The sequence below is a fragment of the Cherax quadricarinatus genome, chromosome 89, assembly GCF_038502225.1.
Source record: "Cherax quadricarinatus isolate ZL_2023a chromosome 89, ASM3850222v1, whole genome shotgun sequence".
Lineage (NCBI taxonomy): Eukaryota > Metazoa > Arthropoda > Malacostraca > Decapoda > Parastacidae > Cherax > Cherax quadricarinatus.
This window is the reverse complement of record NC_091380.1, coordinates 6894843-6916765: the sequence shown is the minus strand read 5'-3', so window position 1 is coordinate 6916765 and position 21923 is coordinate 6894843. Positions and strand designations below refer to the sequence as shown.

The following is a 21923-nucleotide window of genomic DNA, read 5'->3' as shown; positions in this document are numbered from 1 at the left end:
AGGAACTAGGCCCCAAAAGGGCTAACAGGATTACGATAAAGGAGACAAAGTCTGCAACATTTGCCTTATTTTGTGTTCAACTTGACGAGTCAGTTAATATGGCGTCGTGTCGTCAGCTACGTCAGTTAATATGGCGTCGTGTCGTCAGCTACTGGTGTTTGCGACGTATATTCACTCTGGCTCATATAAAGAATACATTTCAAGTTTGTGTGAACAAGCGAGCTAAAACAAAGTGAGACCAGGTACTCGTCTCAAGAACACTTTCATCTCCCGTAGCTCGATTGGTAGCGCACTCGGCTCACGCTGACGTCCGAGGGTCGATCCCCGGTACGGGTGGTAACATTAAGACGTGTTTCCATAAGATATAAGCTATCACTGTTCATATATCAGTAAAATAGGTACCTGGGTGTTAGTGGACTGGTGTGGGTCGCATCCTGGGTGTTAGTGGACTGGTGTGGGTCGCATCCTGGGTGTTAGTGGACTGGTGTGGGTCGCATCCTGGGTGTTAGTGGACTGGTGTGGGTCGCATCCTGGGTGTTAGTGGACTGGTGTGGGTCGCATCCTGGGTGTTAGTGGACTGCTGTGGGTCGCATCTTGGGTGTTAGTGGACTGGTGTGGGTGACATCCTGGGTGTTAGTGGACTGGTGTGGGTGACATCCTGGGTGTTAGTGGACTGGTGTGGGTCACGTCCTGGGTGTTAGTGGACTGGTGTGGGTCACATCCTGGGTGTTAGTGGACTGGTGTGGATCACATCCTGGGTGTTAGTGGACTGGTGTGGATCACGTCCTGGGTGTTAGTGGACTGGTGTGGGTCACATCCTGGGTGTTAGTGGACTGGTGTGGGTCACATCCTGGGTGTTAGTGGACTGGTGTGAGTCACATCCTGGGTGTTAGTGGACTGGTGTGAGTCACATTCTGGGTGTTAGTGGACTGGTGTGGGTCACATCCTGGGTGTTAGTGGACTGGTGTGAGTCACATCCTGGGTGTTAGTGGACTGGTGTGAGTCACATCCTGGGACAAAACTGACATAATTTGTTGGAAATGCTCAACATAACCAGGAACTTTCTATATAGTAGCATGTCACTGATGTCAGCTATGGTCTGTATAAGTTGTATCATGTACTGCTAGAAATAAAGATTATTATTATTATTATTATTATTATTATTATTATTATTATTATTATTATTATTATTATTATTATTATTATTATTATTATTATTATTATTATTATGTTGTATTAGTGATAACACCTGTCACTTGGATAACTGCTAGGATAACAACACTGTCACTTCGATAACTGCTAGGATAACAACACTGTCACTTGGATAACTGCTAGGATAACAACACTGTCACTTTGATAACTGCTAGGATAACAACACTCACTTGGATAACTGCTAGGATAACACTGTCACTTGGATAACTGCTAGGATAACAACACTGTCACTTGGATAACTGCTAGGATAACTACACTGTCTCTTGGATAACTGCTAGGATAACAACACTGTCACTTGGATAACTGCTAGGATAACAACACTGTCACTTGGATAACTGCTAGGATAACAACACTCACTTGGATAACTGCTAGGATAACACTGTCACTTGGATAACTGCTAGGATAACAACACTGTCACTTGGATAACTGCTAGGATAACTACACTGTCACTTGGATAACTGCTAGGATAACAACACTGTCACTTGGATAACTGCTAGGATAACAACACTCACTTGGATAACTGCTAGGATAACACTGTCACTTGGATAACTGCTAGGATAACAACACTGTCACTTGGATAACTGCTAGGATAACTACACTGTCACTTGGATAACTGCTAGGATAACACTGTCACTTGGATAACTGCTAGGATAACAACACTGTCACTTGGATAACTGCTAGGATAACAACACTGTCACTTGGATAACTGCTAGGATAACAACACTGTCACTTGGATAACTGCTAGGATAACTACACTGTCACTTGGATAACTGCTAGGATAACAACACTGTCACTTGGATAACTGCTAGGATAACACTGTCACTTGGATAACTGCTAGGATAACAACACTGTCACTTGGATAACTGCTAGGATAACAACACTGTCACTTGGATAACTGCTAGGATAACAACACTGTCACTAGGATAACTACACTGTCACTTGGATAACTGCTAGGATAACAACACTGTCACTTGGATAACTGCTAGGATAACTGCACTGTCACTTGGGTAACTGCTAGGATAACAACACTGTCACTTGGATAACTGCTAGGATAACAACACTGTCACTTGGATAACTGCTAGGATAACTACACTGTCACGTGGATAACTGCTAGAATAACAACACTGTCACTTGGATAACTGCTAGGATAACAACACTGTCACTTGGGTAACTGCTAGGATAACAACACTGTCACTTGGATAACTGCTAGGATAACTACACTCACTTGGATAACTGCTAGGATAACAACACTGTCACTTGGATAACTGCTAGGATAACAACACTGTCACTTGGATAACTGCTAGGATAACAACACTGTCACTTGGATAACTGCTAGGATAACAACACTGTCACTTGGATGACTGCTAGGATAACACTGTCACTTGGATAACTGCTACGATAACTACACTGTCACTTGGATAACTGCTACGATAACTACACTGTCACTTGGATAACTGCTAGGATAACACTGTCACTTGGATAACTGCTAGGATAACAACACTGTCACTTGGATAACTGCTAGGATAACACTGTCACTTGGATAACTGCTAGGATAACAACACTGTCACTTGGATAACTGCTAGGATAACACTGTCACTTGGATAACTGCTAGGATAACAACACTGTCACTTGGATAACTGCTAGGATAACAACACTGTCACTTGGATGACTGCTAGGATAACACTGTCACTTGGATAACTGCTACGATAACTACACTGTCACTTGGATAACTGCTAGGATAACAACACTGTCACTTGGATAACTGCTAGGATAACACTGTCACTTGGATAACTGCTAGGATAACAACGCTGTCACTTTGATAACTGCTAGGATAACACTGTCACTTGGATAACTGCTAGGATAACAACACTGTCACTTGGATAACTGCTAGGATAACTACACTGTCACTTGGATAACTGCTAGGATAACAACACTGTCACTTGGATAACTGCTAGGATAACTACACTGTCACTTGGATAACTGCTAGGATAACAACACTGTCACTTGGATAACTGCTAGGATAACAACACTGTCACTTGGATAACTGCTAGGATAACACTGTCACTTGGATAACTGCTAGGATAACACTGTCACTTGGATAACTGCTAGGATAACACTGTCACTTGGATAACTGCTAGGATAACAACACTGTCACTTGGATAACTGCTAGGATAACACTGTCACTTGGATAACTGCTAGGATAACACTGTCACTTGGATTACTGCTAGGATAACTACACTGTCTCTTGGATAACTGCTAGGATAACTACACTGTCACTTGGATAACTGCTAGGATAACTACACTGTCACTTGGATAACTGCTAGGATTTTAACACTCACTTGGATAACTGCTAGGATAACAACACTGTCACTTGGATAACTGCTAGGATAACAACACTGTCACTTGATAACTGCTAGGATAACAACACTGTCACTTGGATAACTGCTAGGATAACAACACTGTCACTTGGATAACTGCTAGGATAACACTGTCACTTGGATAACTGCTATTATAACACTCACTTGGATAACTGCTAGGATAACAACACTGTCACTTGGATAACTGCTAGGATAACACTGTCACTTGGATAACTGCTAGGATAACAACACTGTCACTTGGATAACAGCTAGGATAACGCTGTCACTTGGATAACTGCTAGGATAACAGCACTGTCACTTGGATAACTGCTAGGATAACAACACTGTCACTTGGATAACTGCTAGGATAACAACACTGACACTTGGATAACTGCTAGAATAACAACACTGTCACTTGGATAACTGCTAGGATAACAACACTGACACTTGGATAACTGCTAGAATAACAACACTGTCACTTGGATAACTGCTAGGATAACAACACTGACACTTGGATAAATGCTAGGATAACACTGTCACTTGGATAACTGCTAGGATAACAACACTGTCACTTGGATAACTGCTAGGATAACAACACTGTCACTTGGATAACTGCTAGGATAACAATGTCACTTGGATAACTGCTAGGATAACAACACTGTCACTTGGATAACTGCTAGGATAACAACACTGTCACTTGGATAACTGCTAGGATAACAACACTGTCACTTGGGTAACTGCTAGGATAACTACACTGTCACTTGGATAACTGCTAGGATAACACTGTCAGTTGGATAACTGCTAGGATAACACTGTCACTTGGATAACTGCTAGGATAACTACACTGTCACTTGGATATCTGCTAGGATAACACTGTCACTTGGATAACTGCTAGGATAACTACACTGTCTCTTGGATAACTGCTAGGATAACTACACTGTCACTTGGATAACTGCTAGGATAACACTGTCACTTGGATAACTGCTAGGATAACTACACTGTCACTTGGATAACTGCTAGGATAACAAGACTCACTTGGATAACTGCTAGGATAACAAGACTGTCACTTGGATAACTGCTAGGATAACACTGTCACTTGGATAACTGCTAGGATAACACTGTCACTTGGATATTTGCTAGGATTACACTGTCACTTGGATAACTGCTAGGATAACTACACTGTCTCTTGGATAACTGCTAGGATAACAACACTGTCACTTGGATAACTGCTAGGATAACAACACTGTCACTTGGATAACTGCTAGGATAACAACACTGTCACTTGGATAACTGCTAGGATTATCATGTGGGAGTTCGACACGTGGATTAGGTAAGAAATACTCACGTAGGCTGGTATTACGTATAATTACAGATAAGGTGGATAACGCCCTTACAGCCGTGACCTGCCTCCTTGCTCACTCTCGTATAACTGACTGACTGGCCGCCCGTACCCATATGTGAGAGGGTCTTTGAATAATGCCAGGTCAGCGCAATGAGTTCAGATAGTGACTCAGGCAGAGACGGTTGGTCGTGAGTCAACTGGCACAGTGGTTACTGGTAACTGCTTACTACTACTGAGAGGATAACAACACTGTCACTTGGATAACTGCTAGGATAACAACACTGTCACTTGGATAACTGCTAGGATAACACTGTCACTTGGATAACTGCTAGGATAACACTGTCACTTGGATAACTGCTAGAATAACACCTCTGTCACTTGGATAACTGCTAGGATAACAACACTGTCACTTGGATAACTGCTAGGATAACAATGTCACTTGGATAACTGCTAGGATAACACCTCTGTCACTTGGATAACCGCTAGGATAACACTGTCACTTGGATAACGGCTAGGATAACGCCTCTGTCACTTGGATAACCGCTAGGATAACACTGTCACTTGGATAACTGCTAGGATAACGCCTCTGTCACTTGGATAACCGCTAGGATAACACTGTCACTTGGATAACTGCTAGGATAACACTCACCTGTATAACTGCTAGGATAGCACCTGGATAACTGCTAGGATAGCACCTGGATAACTGCTAGGATAGCAGCACCTGGATAACTGCTAGGATAGCAGCACCTGTATAACTGGTAGGATAGCAGCACCTGGATAACTGCTAGGATAGCAGCACCTGGATAACTGCTAGGATAGCAGCACCTGTATAACTGGTAGGATAGCAGCACCTGGGTAACTGCTAGGATAGCAGCACCTGGATAACTGGTAGGATAGCAGCACCTGGATAACTGGTAGGATAGCAGCACCTGGATAACTGGTAGGATAGCAGCACCTGGATAACTGCTAGGATAGCAGCATCTGGATAACTGCTATGATAGCAACTGTATAACTGGTAGGATAACAGCACCTGGATAACTGCTAGGATAGTAGCTCCTGGATAACTGCTAGGATAACACCTGGATAACTGCTAGGATAGCACCTGGATAACTGCTAGGATAGCAGCACCTGGTTAACTGCTAGGATAGCACCTGGATAACTGATAGGATAACAGCTGGATAACTGCTAGGATTGCAGCACCTGGATAACTGCTAGGATAGCAGCACCTGGATAACTGCTAGGATAGCAGCACCTCTGTAACTGCTAGGATAGCAGCACCTGGATAACTGCTAGGATAGCACCTGGATAACTGCTAGGATAGCGGCACCTGGATAACTGCTAGCATAGCACCTGGATAGCTGCTAGGATAGCAGCACCTGGATAACTGCTAGGATAGCAGCACCTGGATAACTGCTAGGATAGCACCTGAATAACTTCTAGGATAGCAGCACCTGGATAACTGCTAGGATAGCAGCACCTGGATAACTGCTAGGATAGCAGCACCTGGATAACTGCTAGGATAGCACCTGAATAACTGCTAGGATAGCAGCACCCGGATAACTGGTAGGATAGCACCTGGATAACTGCTAGGATAGCACATGAATAACTGCTAGTATAGCAGCACCTGGATAACTGCTAGGATAGCACATGGATAACTGCTAGGATAGCACCTGGATAGCTGCACCTGGATAGCTGCTAGGATAGCACCTGGATAACTTTTAGGATAGCAGCACCTGGATAACTGCTAGGATAGCACATGAATAACTGCTAGGATAGCAGCACCTGGATAGCTGCTAGGATAGCACCTGGATAACTGCTAGGATAGCACCTGGATAGCTGCACCTGGATAGCTGCTAGGATAGCACCTGGATAACTTTTAGGATAGCACCTGGATAACTGCTAGGATAGCAGCACCTGGATAACTGCTAGGATTGCAGCACCTGGATAACTGCTAGGATAGCAGCACCTGGATAACTGCTAGAATAGCAGCACCTGGATAACTGCTAGGATAGCAGCACCTGGATAACTGCTAAGATAGCAGCACCTGGATAACTGCTAGGATAGCAGCACCTGGATAACTGCTAGGATAGCATCACTCTCAACAGTGATGTGGGGAACAGAAGCACTGAGGCTGGAGTAGCAACAGTCATAACAGTCAAACAACAGTTTATAGCCCCGTTGTCCCTGTTAGCATGGAACAAAAGCCGGTTGTACGAGAGTGCGGCGTTTTGAGGGCCTACCCTGAACCACCCTGAATATTCTTGAACCATCCTGAATGTTCCTTAACCACCCTGAATGTTCCTGAACCACCCTGAATATTCTTGAACCATCCTGAATGTTCCTTAACCATCCTGAATGTTCCTGAACCACCCTGAATATTCTTGAACCATCCTGAATGTTCCTTAACCACCCTGAATGTTCCTGAACCACCCTGAATGTTCCTGAACCACCCTGAATGTTCCTGAACCATCCTGAATGTTCCTGAACCATCCTGAATGTTCCTGAACCATCCTGAATGTTCCTGAACCATCCTGAATGTTCCTGAACCATCCTGAATATTCTTGAACCATCCTGAATGTTCCTGAACCACCCTGAATGTTCCTGAACCATCCTGAATGTCCCTGAACCATCCTGAATGTTCCTGAACCATCCTGAATGTTCCTGAACCATCCTGAATATTCTTGAACCACCCTGAATATTCTTGAACCACCCTGAATATTCTTGAACCACCCTGAATGTTCCTGAACCATCCTGAATATTCTTGAACCACCCTGAATGTTCCTGAACCATCCTGAATGTTCCTGAACCATCCTGAATATTCTTGAACCACCCTGAATATTCTTGAACCACCCTGAATGTTCCTGAACCACCCTGAATATTCTTGAACCATCCTGACTGTTCCTGAACCACCCTGAATGTTCCTGAACCATCCTGAATGTTCCTGAACCATCCTGAATGTTCCTGAACCATCCTGAATGTTCCTGAACCACCCTGAATATTCTTGAACCACCCTGAATGTTCCTGAACCACCCTGAATATTCTTGAACCATCCTGAATGTTCCTGAACCATTCTGAATGTTCCTGAACCATCCTGAATGTTCCTGAACCACCCTGAATATTCTTGAACCACCCTGAATGTTCCTGAACCACCCTGAATGTTCCTTAACCACCCTGAATGTTCCTGAACCATCCTGAATGTTCCTGAACCATCCTGAATGTTCCTGAACCACCCTGAATATTCTTGAACCATCCTGACTGTTCCTGAACCACCCTGAATGTTCCTGAACCATCCTGAATGTTCATGAACCATCCTGAATGTTCCTAAACCACCCTGAATGTTCCTGAACCACCCTGAATGTTCCTAAACCATCCTGAATGTTCCTGAACCATCCTGAATGTTCCTGAACCACCCTGAATATTCTTGAACCATCCTGAATGTTCCTGAACCACCCTGAATATTCTTGAACCATCCTGAATGTTCCTGAACCATTCTGAATGTTCCTGAACCATCCTGAATGTTCCTGAACAACCCTGAATATTCTTGAACCATCCTGAATGTTCCTGAACCATCCTGAATGTTCCTGAACCACCCTGAATATTCTTGAACCATCCTGAATGTTCCTGAACCATTCTGAATGTTCCTGAACCATCCTGAATGTTCCTGAACCACCCTGAATATTCTTGAACCACCCTGAATGTTCCTGAACCACCCTGAATGTTCCTTAACCACCCTGAATGTTCCTGAACCATCCTGAATTTTCCTGAACCGTCCTGAATGTCCCTGAACCATCCTGAATGTTCCTGAACCATCCTGAATGTTCCTGAACCACCCTGAATATCCCTGAACAACCCTGAATGTTCCTGAACCACCCTGAATATTCTTGAACCATCCTGAATGTTCCTGAACCACCCTGAATATTCTTGAACCATCCTGAATGTTCCTGAACCATTCTGAATGTTCCTGAGCCATCCTGAATGTTCCTGAACCACCCTGAATATTCTTGAACCACCCTGAATGTTCCTGAACCACCCTGAATGTTCCTTAACCACCCTGAATGTTCCTGAACCATCCTGAATTTTCCTGAACCGTCCTGAATGTCCCTGAACCATCCTGAATGTCCCTGAACCATCCTGAATGTTCCTGAACCACCCTGAATATCCCTGAACAACCCTGAATGTTCCTGAACCATTCTGAATGTCCCTGAACCACCCTGAATGTTCCTGAGCCATTCTGAATGTTCCTGAACCACCCTGAATGTTCCTGAACCACCCTGAATGCCTCTGAACCACCCTGAAAGTTCCTGAATCATTTTGAATGTTCCTGAACCACCCTGAATGTTCTTGAACCACCCTGAATGTTCCTGAACCACCCTGAATGTCCCTGAACCACCCTGAATGTTCATGAACCACGCTGAATGTTCCTGAACCACCCTGAATGTTCCTGAACCACCCTGAATGCCCCTGAACCACCCTGAATGTTCTTGAACCATCTTGAATGTCCCTGAGCCACCCTGAATGTTCCTCAACCACCCTGAATGTCCTTGAACCACCCTGAATCTCCCTGAAGCACCCTGAACGACCCTGTTCACCACAAGGGCTGTCTTAGCTGGTCTTAAAGGGCCACTGTCTGGACCTGAGCACTCTCCGCCAGGAAATTTCCTGGATTTTTTTCCTTTTTTTCCCCTCCTGGCTGGACTCTTGAGACATTTGGCGCCTAAGACTGTAATTTTGGCGGGGAAACTGCTGTTTTTGGCGGGGAAACTGGTGTTTTTGGCGGGGTAACTCTTTTTGGCGGTGAAACTGGTGTTTTTGGCGGGAAACTGGTGTTTTTGGCGGGAAACTGGTATTCTTGGCGGGAAACTGGTATTTTTGGCTGGGAAACTGGTGTTTTTGGCGGGGTAATTGGTGTTTTTAGCGGGGGAACTAGTATTTTTGGCGGGAAACTAGGTTTTTGGGTTTTGAAGATGTGACGGGTTTCGAACCCGTTCTGTACACTAACTTCTTTCATTCATTCTTCACGAAATATTCTCGCATATTTCATGCGGGATATTACAACTCAGGAACAAAAAGGTCTCTTATTCTGGGTGTAAAGGGGAGGAAGGAGCAGAACAAACACAACTGAATGACTTTGAAATATATTTTCCTTCACTAAGTGCGATTATAAGTATTTACAAGTATGTACACTATATACAGTTGGAAATGTATGTGTACAGCATGGTAAATCAATAGGCAAAGACACAGCCTGGAGACAGAATGGACAACCGTGCTCAACCAGCTCTAGAATGGAAATGACGAGGGTGGACAGGTGGATGGTGACCACATCACCTCCACAATTGCCAGACCCACCTTCTCATTGACTGAACCTAGGTACTGATCTGACCATGGGGCCCCATCGTCCGACCCTTAGCACCCGGTTCGCTGGTTAGGCAGGTAGCCTTTTAATGAGGGTGTGTACATGCATTGAATAAAGGTTGCGTACTCTTTGCATGCGTCAACTCGTGTATTTCGTAGTATATTTAGTGTTTGAAACGACCCAGGCTAGTATAATGATTTTTCTTTCCGCTGTTCCATACAACTGTTGTTTTCTGCAAATTGCATTGAGTGAGAGATTGACACGATGTGTATCAGTGATGTGGTAATACCCAGGAAATCAGTCCCTCAGTCTGGCAGAACTGTGTACACAGACTGACAAAGATGGGGTGATCAGTCCCTCAGTCTTGCCAAACTGTGTACACTGACAGTTAAAGCTGAGGTAATCAGTCCCTCAACCTAGAAGTTTCTAGACCGAGGGACTGATTACCACATCTTCCACTGTCTTCATATACTCTGTCTTGAACTGATAAATCCACCTATACGTCCTTAGATATAGATACTTAGATATTTTACATATATCTCAGTATTCATATAGATATTGTTGTTTTGACTTCACTTCACCAAGCTACGAGCATTTAGAAATAATTTTTGACTTCTGGAAATAATTTTTGACTTTTGGAAATAATTTTTGACTTCTGGAAATAATTTTTGACTTCTGGAAATTATTTTTGACTTCTGGAAATAATTTTTGACTTCAGTTCACGAAGCTACGAACATTTGGAAATAATTTTTGACTTCTGGAAATAATTTTTGACTTCTGGAAATAATTTTTGACTTCTGGAAATTATTTTTGACTTCTGGAAATTATTTTTGACTTCTGGAAATAATTTTTGACTTCAGTTCACGAAGCTACGAACATTTGGAAATAATTTTTGACTTCTGGAAATAATTTTTGACTTTTGGAAATAATTTTTGACTTCTGGAAATAATTTTTGACTTTTGGAAATAATTTTTGACTTCTGGAAATAATTTTTGACTTTTGGAAATAATTTTTGACTTCTGGAAATAATTTTTGACTTTTGGAAATAATTTTTGACTTCTGGAAATAATTTTAGACTTCAGTTCACGAAGCTACGAACATTTGGAAATAATTTTTGACTTTTGGAAATAATTTTTGACTTCTGGAAATAATTTTTGACTTTTGGAAATAATATTTGACTTCTGGAAATAATTTTTGACTTTTGGAAATAATTTTTGACTTTTGGAAATAATTTTTGACTTCTGGAAATTATTTTTGACTTCTGGAAATAATTTTTGACTTCAGTTCACGAAGCTACGAACATTTGGAAATAATTTTTGACTTCTGGAAATAATTTTAGACTTCTGGAAATAATTTTTGACTTTTGGAAATAATTTTTGACTTCTGGAAATAATTTTTGACTTTTGGAAATAATTTTTGACTTCTGGAAATAATTTTTGACTTCAGTTCACGAAGCTACGAACATTTGGAAATAATTTTTGACTTCTTGAAATAATTTTTGACTTCTGGAAATAATTTTTGACTTTTGGAAATAATTCTTGACTTCTGGAAATAATTTTTGACTTTTGGAAATAATTTTTGACTTCTGGAAATAATTTTTGACTTTTGGAAATAATTTTTGACTTCTGGAAATAATTTTTGACTTTCGGAAATAATTGTTGACTTCTGGAAATAATTTTTGACTTCTGGAAATAATTTTTGACTTTTGGAAATAATTTTTGACTTCTGGAAATAATTTTTGACTTCTGGAAATAATTTTTGACTTCACGTAGCTACGAACATTTGGAAATAATTTTTGACTTTTGGAAATAATTTTTGACTTTTGGAAATAATTTTTGACTTCTGGAAATAATTTTTGACTTTCGGAAATAATTTTTGACTTCTGGAAATAATTTTTGACTTCTGGAAATAATTTTTGACTTCTGGAAATAATTTTTGACTTCTGGAAATAATTTTTGACTTCTGGAAATAATTTTTGACTTCACGAAGCTACGAACATTTGGAAATAATTTCTTGTGTGGTATTATGGGGGAAATTAGTTTTTTTCTCTTGTATGAAGTGTTTACTGGTGACATAAATTATGATTCTTTTCAGTGGGAAGAGTGTCCCTCTCGCTGCAAGGCTCATATACACAGAGTTATTGGTGCTAAAACCGACCTTCACTACAACGGTGCCTCAGATACTAGTGGTGGAGCTACCTCTCTCTCTCTGTCTCTCTCTCTCTGTCTCTGTCTCTGTCTCTCTCTCTCTCTCTTTTCACAGGGTTTGACAAGGTTAGGTTAAGGATCCCTAGCTTTATTGACAAGTTATTTACAGGTTAAGGATCCCTAGCTTTATTGACAAGTTATTTACAGGTTAAGGATCCCTAGCTTTATTGACAAGCTATTTACAGGTTAAGGATCGCTAGCTTTATTGACAAGTTATTTACAGGTTAAGGATCCCTACCTTTATTGACAAGTTATTTACAGGTTAAGGATCCCTAGCTTTATTGACAAGCTATTTACAGGTTAAGGATCGCTAGCTTTATTGACAAGTTATTTACAGGTTAAGGATCCCTACCTTTATTGACAAGTTATTTACAGGTTAAGGATCCCTAGCTTTATTGACAAGCTATTTACACGTTAAGGATCCCTAGCTTTATTGACAAGTTATTTACAGGTTAAGGATCCCTACCTTTATTGACAAGTTATTTACAGGTTAAGGATCCCTAGCTTTATTGACAAGCTATTTACAGGTTAAGGATCCCTAGCTTTATTGACAAGCTATTTACAGGTTAAGGATCCCTAGCTTTATTGACAAGCTATTTACAGGTTAAGGATCCCAAGCTTTATTGACAAGCTATTTACAGGTTAAGGATCCCTAGCTTTATTGACAAGCTATTTACAGGTTAAGGATCCCTAGCTTTATTGACAAGTTATTTACAGGTTAAGGATCCCTAGCTTTATTGACAAGCTATTTACAGGTTAAGGATCCCTAGCTTTATTGACAAGCTATTTACAGGTTAAGGATCCCTAGCTTTATTGATAAGCTATTTACAGGTTAAGGATCCCTAGCTTTATTGACAAGCTATTTACAGGTTAAGGATCCCTAGCTTTATTGACAAGCTATTTACAGGTTAAGGATCCCTAGCTTTATTGACAAACTATTTACAGGTTAAGGATCCCTAGCTTTATTGACAAGCTATTTATAGGTTAAGGATCCCTAGCTTTATTGACAAGTTATTTACAGGTTAAGGATCCCTAGCTTCATTGACAAGCTATTTACAGGTTAAGGATTCCTAGCTTTATTGGCAAGCTGTTTACAGGTTAATGATCCCTAGCTTTATTGACAAGCTATTTACAGGTTAAGGATCTCTAGCTTTATTGACAAGTTATTTACAGGTTAAGGATCCCTAGCTTTATTGACAAGCTATTTACAGGTTAAGGATTCCTAACTTTATTGGCAAGCTAAGAGCTGTTACCTACATCAGCTCATTTGAAAGCATTTTTATTATTATGAGACATACAAGTAGGGAACAGGATGAAGTTGGAGCCATCTGTGGGCCAACATTTTCATTTGATCAACTGACTTTATCTCGTTGACATCATTATGCTGTACGAATGTGTTCCATACTCGAGTCATCCTGGGTATGTATGATCTCAGATGGAGTGATGTTCTAGAGAAGGGTACAGCCAGAGTGAAGTTGCTGCTGGCTGCCCGTCTTATGGTATACAAGCTTGCTTCACGCTGTCCTCGAAGTGGATCCAAGTGTGGTACTTTGACAATGTTCCTCCCCCCCCCTCTCTCTCTCTCCTGCGCAGTTTCATGTCTGTGTTGTCTTTCAGTGTATATACACTGAGAGGTGTATATGTCAGTTTATATACACTGAGAGGTGTATATCTCAGTGTATATACACTGAGAGGTATATATCTCAGTGTATATACACTGAGAGGTATATATCTCAGTGTATATATACTGAGAGGTGTATATCTCAGTGTATATACACTGAGAGGTATATATCTCAGTGTATATATACTGAGAGGTGTATATCTCAGTGTATATACACTGAGAGGTATATATCTCAGTGTATATACACTGAGAGGTATATAACTCAGTGTATATATACTGAGAGGTGTATATCTCAGTGTATATACACTGAGAGGTATATATCTCAAGTGTATATACACTGAGAGGTATATATCTCAGTGTATATACACTGAGAGGTATATATCTCAGTGTATATACACTGAGAGGTATATATCTCAGTGTATATACACTGAGAGGTATATATCTCAGTGTATATACACTGAGAGGTATATATCTCAGTGTATATACACTGGTAGTTTACATTAATCAGTATTTTAGGTATTAAAGTATTCTTGACTGGTGGTGAACAGGTGACAAGCAACCTTAATGACCCTCGTGTAGTAGATAGACTTTAAACCCCATTAACCAACCATGCAGCCTTAATGACCCTCGTGTAGTAGATAGACTTTAAACCCCATTAACCCACCATGCAGACTTAATGACCCTCGTGTAGTAGATAGACTTTAAACCCCATTAACCAACCATGCAGCCTTAATGACCCTCGTGTAGTAGATAGACTTTAAACCCCATTAACCAACCATGCAGCCTTAATGACTCTCGTGTAGTAGATAGACTTTAAATCCCATTAACCAACCATGCAGCCTTAATGACCCTCGTGTAGTAGATAGACTTTAAACCCCATTAACCAACCATGCAGCCTTAATGACCCTCGTGTAGTAGATAGACTTTAAACCCCATTAGCCAACCATGCAGCCTTAATGACCCTTGTGCAGTAGATAGACTTTAAACCCCATTAACCAACCATGCAGCCTTAATGACCCTTGTGTAGTAGATAGACTTTAAACCCCATTAACCAACCATGCAGCCTTAATGACCCTCGTGTAGTAGATAGACTTTAAACCCCATTAACCAACCATGCAGCCTTAATGACCCTCGTGTAGTAGATAGACTTTAAACCCCATTAACCAACCATGCAGCCTTAATGACCCTCGTGTAGTAGATAGACTTTAAACCCCATTAAGCAACCATGCAACCTTAATGACCCTCGTGTAGTAGATAGACTTTAAACCCCATTAACCCACCATGCAGCCTTAATGACCCTCGTGTAGTAGATAGACTTTAAACCCCATTAACCAACCATGCAGCCTTAATGACCCTCGTGTAGTAGATAGACTTTAAACCCCATTAAGCAACCATGCAACCTTAATGACCCTCGTGTAGTAGATAGACTTTAAACCCCATTAACCCACCATGCAGCCTTAATGACCCTCGTGTAGTAGATAGACTTTAAACCCCATTAACCAACCATGCAGCCTTAATGACCCTCGTGTAGTAGATAGACTTTAAACCCCATTAACCCACCATGCAGCCTTAATGACCCTCGTGTAGTAGATAGACTTTAAACCCCATTAACCCACCATGCAGCCTTAATGACCCTCGTGTAGTAGATAGACTTTAAACCCAACTAACCCTCAACACCATTACATAATATATAAGATATACGTCTGTATATACATAATTGTATATCTTTTTGTAAAGATTTTGGCTAATTTCTATTTCTATTTCTATTTCTATTTTATGAAATCAATGGCGCGATAGATAGACTTCAAACCTAAGAGATTCCATATTTTAACAGTGATGGGAGCAGTGTGGAGACGGTGACAGTTGTAAGGGCGGTTCCAGGGTGATGGGCGGCCAACGAGGCGGTGTGTGGGCGTGGTGGGCGGCGGCAGCGTGGGCGGCGCTAGTCATCACGCCCACGCTAGCTGAATGGGACCAAGACTGTCCACCAGGATGCAAGTGTACCTACGCTAGCAACAGGAAGGTGAGTCACTGTTATTATCGCAGTAATTGACAATGAGCGACTAAAAGGCGAACAGTAACCACAGGAGGAGTTGAATGATAGCTCTAGGCCTCTCCTGTCGCCATACCAACACACTCTTGTACTTGCGAGTACACACTGTACTTGCGAGTACACACTGTACTTGCGAGTACACACTATCATAGCAGCGTACTTATAGTACATACATCTGAAGTTAAGTCACTGACCAGCCGGGCTGGTCAGTGACTGGTCAGTTACTGGTCAGTTACTGGTCAGTTACTGGTCAGTGACTGGTCAGTGACTGGTCAGTGACTGGTCAGTGACTGGTCAGTGACTGGTCAGTGACTGGTCAGTGACTGGTCAGTTACTGGTCAGTTACTGGTCAGTGACTGGTCAGTTACTGGTCAGTTACTGGTCAGTTACTGGTCAGTGACTAGTCAGTTGCTGGTCAGTACTTGCCAGTACTGGTCAGTTACAGCCTGGTTGATCAGGTCCTGATCCACCACCAGGCCTGGCCATGGACCGGGCCGCGGGGGCGTTGAGCCCTGAAACTCTCCAAGTATACTCCAGGTAGTGTACTCTACATTATCAAAAGTATTCTTAACATCACAAGTATAATTAGAACGTAAGATATAATCCAAGAGTATAATTTGAACGTAAGATATAATCCAAGAGTATAATTAGAACGTAAGATATAATCCAAGAGTATAATTAGAACGTAAAATATAATCCAAGAGTATAATTAGAACGTAAAATATAATCCAAGAGTATAATTAGAACGTAAGATATAATCCAAGAGTATAATTAGAACGTAAGATATAATCCAAGAGTATAATTAGAACGTAAGATATAATCCAAGAGTATAATTAGAACGTAAGATATAATCCAAGAGTATTAATAATAACTCTCAACTTTTATGTGATTGGTTTGCAATTATCAGTTACATTTCATAGAGTTATTGAGAAGTCACATAATTTATGGGATAACTGGACTGGAATTCTTACACATAGTGTGCAAATTGGGACAGGAGTAAATTCTGTCATAATCTCATGTGTGTTAGTCTCTGGCTTATTTAACGTAATTTAGGTTCTTTTCTTGTCAGAAGAGTTTGTTACTGACTTTTGGCAACCATCCAGCTGTGGTGTTATCCTGCGACTCTCGTCAGTGCTACAACAGCTACTGTTCTGTGAGGCTATTCCTGCAGGCTTGATCCGTGAGTGAATGTGGTTTTTGCCAAATTCTCTCCTTCAGTCATGATTATTGTTGAAATTCATGACGGATGTTACACCTAGGTAGTGTGCAAGTATTGTAGCTCTTACAAAACTTCCTGGCTTGATTATCAGACAGATCATGGAAAGTTTGAGTCTAGCAAAGTTAACTGTTGGTGGGACTCTGAAGACAGCTGACGACACTGGTGACTGGAGAGCTGCGTCCAGGAAGATGTGGCAGTAAACACAAGATAACACGACACTGGTGACTGTGGAGCTCTGCGTCCAGGAAGATGTGGAAGTAAACGCAAGATAACACGACACTGGTGACTGTGGAGAGCTGCGTCCAGGAAGATGTGGAAGTAAACACAAGATAACACGACACTGGTGACTGTGGAGAACTGCGTCCAGGAAGATGTGGCAGTAAACACAAGATAACACGACACTGGTGACTGTGGAGCTCTGCGTCCAGGAAGATGTGGCAGTAAACACAAGATAACACGACACTGGTGACTGTGGAGCTCTGCGTCCAGGAAGATGTGGAAGTAAACACAAGATAACACGACACTGGTGACTGTGGAGCTCTGCGTCCAGGAAGATGTGGAAGTAAACACAAGATAACACGACACTGGTGACTGTGGAGCTCTGCGTCCAGGAAGATGTGGAAGTAAACACAAGATAACACGACACTGGTGACTGGAGAGCTGCGTCCAGGAAGATGTGGAAGTAAACACAAGATAACACGACACTGGTGACTGTGGAGCTCTGCGTCCAGGAAGATGTGGCAGTAAACACAAGATAACACGACACTGGTGACTGTGGAGCTCTGCGTCCAGGAAGATGTGGAAGTAAACACAAGATAACACGACACTGGTGACTGTGGAGCTCTGCGTCCAGGAAGATGTGGCAGTAAACACAAGATAACACGACACTGGTGACTGTGGAGGTCTGCGTCCAGGAAGATGTGGAAGTAAACACAAGATAACACGACACTGGTGACTGTGGAGCTCTGCGTCCAGGAAGATGTGGAAGTAAACACAAGATAACACGACACTGGTGACTGTGGAGCTCTGCGTCCAGGAAGATGTGGAAGTAAACACAAGATAACACGACACTGGTGACTGTGGAGAAGTGCGTCCAGGAAGATGTGGAAGTAAACACAAGATAACACGACACTGGTGACTGTGGAGCGCTGCGTCCAGGAAGATGTGGAAGTATACACAAGATAACACGACACTGGTGACTGTGGAGCTCTGCGTCCAGGAAGATGTGGCAGTAAACACAAGATAACACGACACTGGTGACTGTGGAGCTCTGCGTCCAGGAAGATGTGGAAGTAAACACAAGATAACACGACACTGGTGACTGTGGAGCTCTGCGTCCAGGAAGATGTGGAAGTAAACACAAGATAACACGACACTGGTGACTGTGGAGCTCTGCGTCCAGGAAGATGTGGCATTAAACACAAGATAACACGACACTGGTGACTGTGGAGCTCTGCGTCCAGGAAGATGTGGAAGTAAACACAAGATAACACGACACTGGTGACTGTGGAGCTCTGCGTCCAGGAAGATGTGGCAGTAAACGCAAGATAACACGACACTGGTGACTGTGGAGCGCTGCGTCCAGGAAGATGTGGAAGTAAACACAAGATAACACCTCACCATGACAAGATTATCATAAGACAAAGTGTGAAGGATCCCAAGATAACCAACAAAGATCTACAGAAAGATTTTGCTGCACCTGATGTAAATGTTGATTCTTCAACTGGTCGACGAAGGTTCCTTCAAGTTGACACAACTGCCGGAAAGATGGTAAAGAAACAATTATTGACTGTGGTGGTCTGTGGTGAACTGTGGTGGACTGTGGTGGTCGGTGGTGGTCTGTGGTGGACTGTGGTGGTCGGTGGTGGTCGGTGGTGGACTGTGATGTAAATGTTGATTCTTCAACTGGTCGACGAAGGTTCCTTCAAGTTGACACAACTGCCAGAAAGATGGTAAAGAAACAATTATTGACTGTGGTGGTCTGTGGTGGGCTGTGGTGGGGTGTGGTGGTCTGTGGTGGACTGTGGTGGTCTGTGGTGGTCTGTGGTGGTCTGTGGTGGACTGTGATGTAAATGTTGATTCTTCAACTGGTCGACGAAGGTTCCTTCAAGTTGACACAACTGCCAGAAAGATGGCAAAGAAACAGGGTCGTCATATATCTTATTAAATCAATTATCTGTCATATCATTAACAGTAACAACCACCACAACACAGTAACAACCACTACTACCACTACTACCACCACCACTATTACCACTGTTACAAAACTCGTCTTCTTAACCTTCTCCAATGGTATGGTAGAGTGTTAAGGTAACATTCTTGTTGAACATATGGCCTGTTTACGGTTTTGCAACAATAACTTTTAGTAAGAATTCAGGATTACAAAAATAACAAACTTAAAATCTTTACTAGTAGAGTTTTAGCTTAATGTATGATGTTATGATTAACATAAAATAAGGAGTTTAACTCTTACATTTCTCTTGGTACGTACAGTACATTGATATGAAGAAGGGAACCTCTTGAGGTCGAGCTTTGTACTAAGTTCACCAATAATATGCACCTATAATGGTTATTAAGACTTAACCACAAAGTAACTTATAATGGTTATAAAGACTTATCTGAACTATCAATTCAGAGTGTACAAGAACTCGTAAGTGACGGACTTAGTCTCATTTCCATCCAACATGGCTAAGAATAGCTTAGACCACAAATTAACATAAAGGCCGACAAGGCTTATTCAGTCACATGGAAAGATTAATTTACCCGAGTATAAATGACTCGAAAGTGACAAGCTTAAGAAAGGAAGTCAGTCATGAAAGAAAAACGACCACAAGAGAGAACTTGACATGTCTCTTATGAGAGGTCAATGAGTGAGGTAGGCTCCCTTGGCTATGCCAGCCCAGACTAGAAGTGGGAATGGTAGTCAGAGTGAGTGTGAAGGACATACTCTCAGCGAGTGCTGTAAAACTACTCACAGCAAGGGTTGTGAACCTACTCTGAGCAGGTGCTGTGAACCTACTGCCGGTACCACTGACTGGTAAGCCAATGTCAGGTTGGTCACGTGACTGAGGGAGACCTCAGTACCTGAACTGCTAACCGGTACTTAAACCTAGTGGTTTCCCACTACAGGGAAATAATATTAAAGCCTAACAAAACATAATATAATACATACAATATTAGCATTAATATTTGCCTTAACATATATACATGTATTATAAAATAAAGGGGCTTAAACAATTATAAAATAAAACGGGTATGGCCATACTCGTAACAACCACTATCACCACCACCACCACCACCACTACCACCACCACTACCACTACTGTTACAAAAACGAAATATCTAATACTGATAGAGATCTCCAGGTAATACTAGAAAGGACTGCCCTTCTAGCATCCAGCCTGTTACTGGGTTTTCGTAACAATTAGTCAGTATCCTGGTCCAATTATCCATTAGAATTCAGTATGATTCAATGGTGCTTCAGGATTACAACTGGTAGGCTACTAACTAGAGAAATTAAAATTTGATAAGTTTATTAATAACATTATTAGCATTTGATAACATAGTACAAATATAGACAAGTAAGCATGTGTATAAGTGCTCTAAGTAGTTCGCTGTCTCAAGACTCGACTAGACTTAACCAGTGACTGACTAAAAGTCCTCACATAAACTAACTTCTTGACCAACCTGGCAATCAGAACAGCTTGCTTGAACAATAAGCCAAACAGCAATATAACAAGCAACAGCAACACAGAATCAGGAACAAGGAGATAATATAACGGCACTAAGTAGGGACCATCTGCAGATCCTCCACAAAAGTCACAAAACTCCCATACTACTGAATCTAAGTTCAGCATCAGAAAATCCCAGACTGTGATAATACACAGATACCAGTACAAATTAGGTCAGAAGCTACAGCTCAGGACCTGAGTTTCTCAGAGTGTCTATGTGACACACAACCTCAGTACAACGTCGAAAATCACAAAGTCTATACAATGTTCTGTGAACAGAGTTACACAGAACCAACAATAAGAAAACGAGAGAGACGATCTTCCAACAAGGGCCAGCAATGGAGAGCTGGAGAGGGACGTCTTGTTGGAAGCAACGTCAAACAGACAATAGCTAGCGCAGGCCAGCTAGACTCTGCCTCCAGGTGAGGTGTGATCACCACCCTGATCACGTGACTCTCCGTGGACTGCTGCTGCCCAGCAACACAGAAATCAACAGCAAAACAAGCGGAGTGAAAATTACAGTAGTTAGACAATGCTGTCAGCTACTTAACATTCACGAGCTATGAGCACCGAATAATATATAAATATTACATCCTACCTAATAATATAACAAAGTCAAATAATAATATAAAGCAATATATTTACGATTTAGCTATTATCGCAAATATAAGCAATATAAAATTATATGAACAGGTTATATGAACAGGTTATATACATTGTGACCCATTCAGGGGTCGCAACAACTACCACCACCACTTCCACCACCACCACCACTTCCACCACCACTTCCACCACCACTTCCACCACCACCACCACCACCACCACCAC

General features: G+C 41.8%; 1 protein-coding gene across 2 annotated transcripts in view; it reads left to right on the top strand.

The window, feature by feature from the left end:
• The window catches only part of LOC128697258 (uncharacterized), a 99414-nt gene that overhangs the window by 33107 nt on the left and 44384 nt on the right, over positions 1 to 21923 (top strand). For both annotated transcript variants that reach the window (XR_011394563.1, XM_070104144.1), the window contains exon 2: positions 15927 to 16115. Coding sequence is in view for 1 of the 2 variants with exons in the window: in XM_070104144.1 (XP_069960245.1) it covers positions 15978 to 16115 (138 nt within the window). In the remaining variant the exon portion in view is untranslated. The remainder of the gene's footprint in view (positions 1 to 15926; positions 16116 to 21923) is intronic.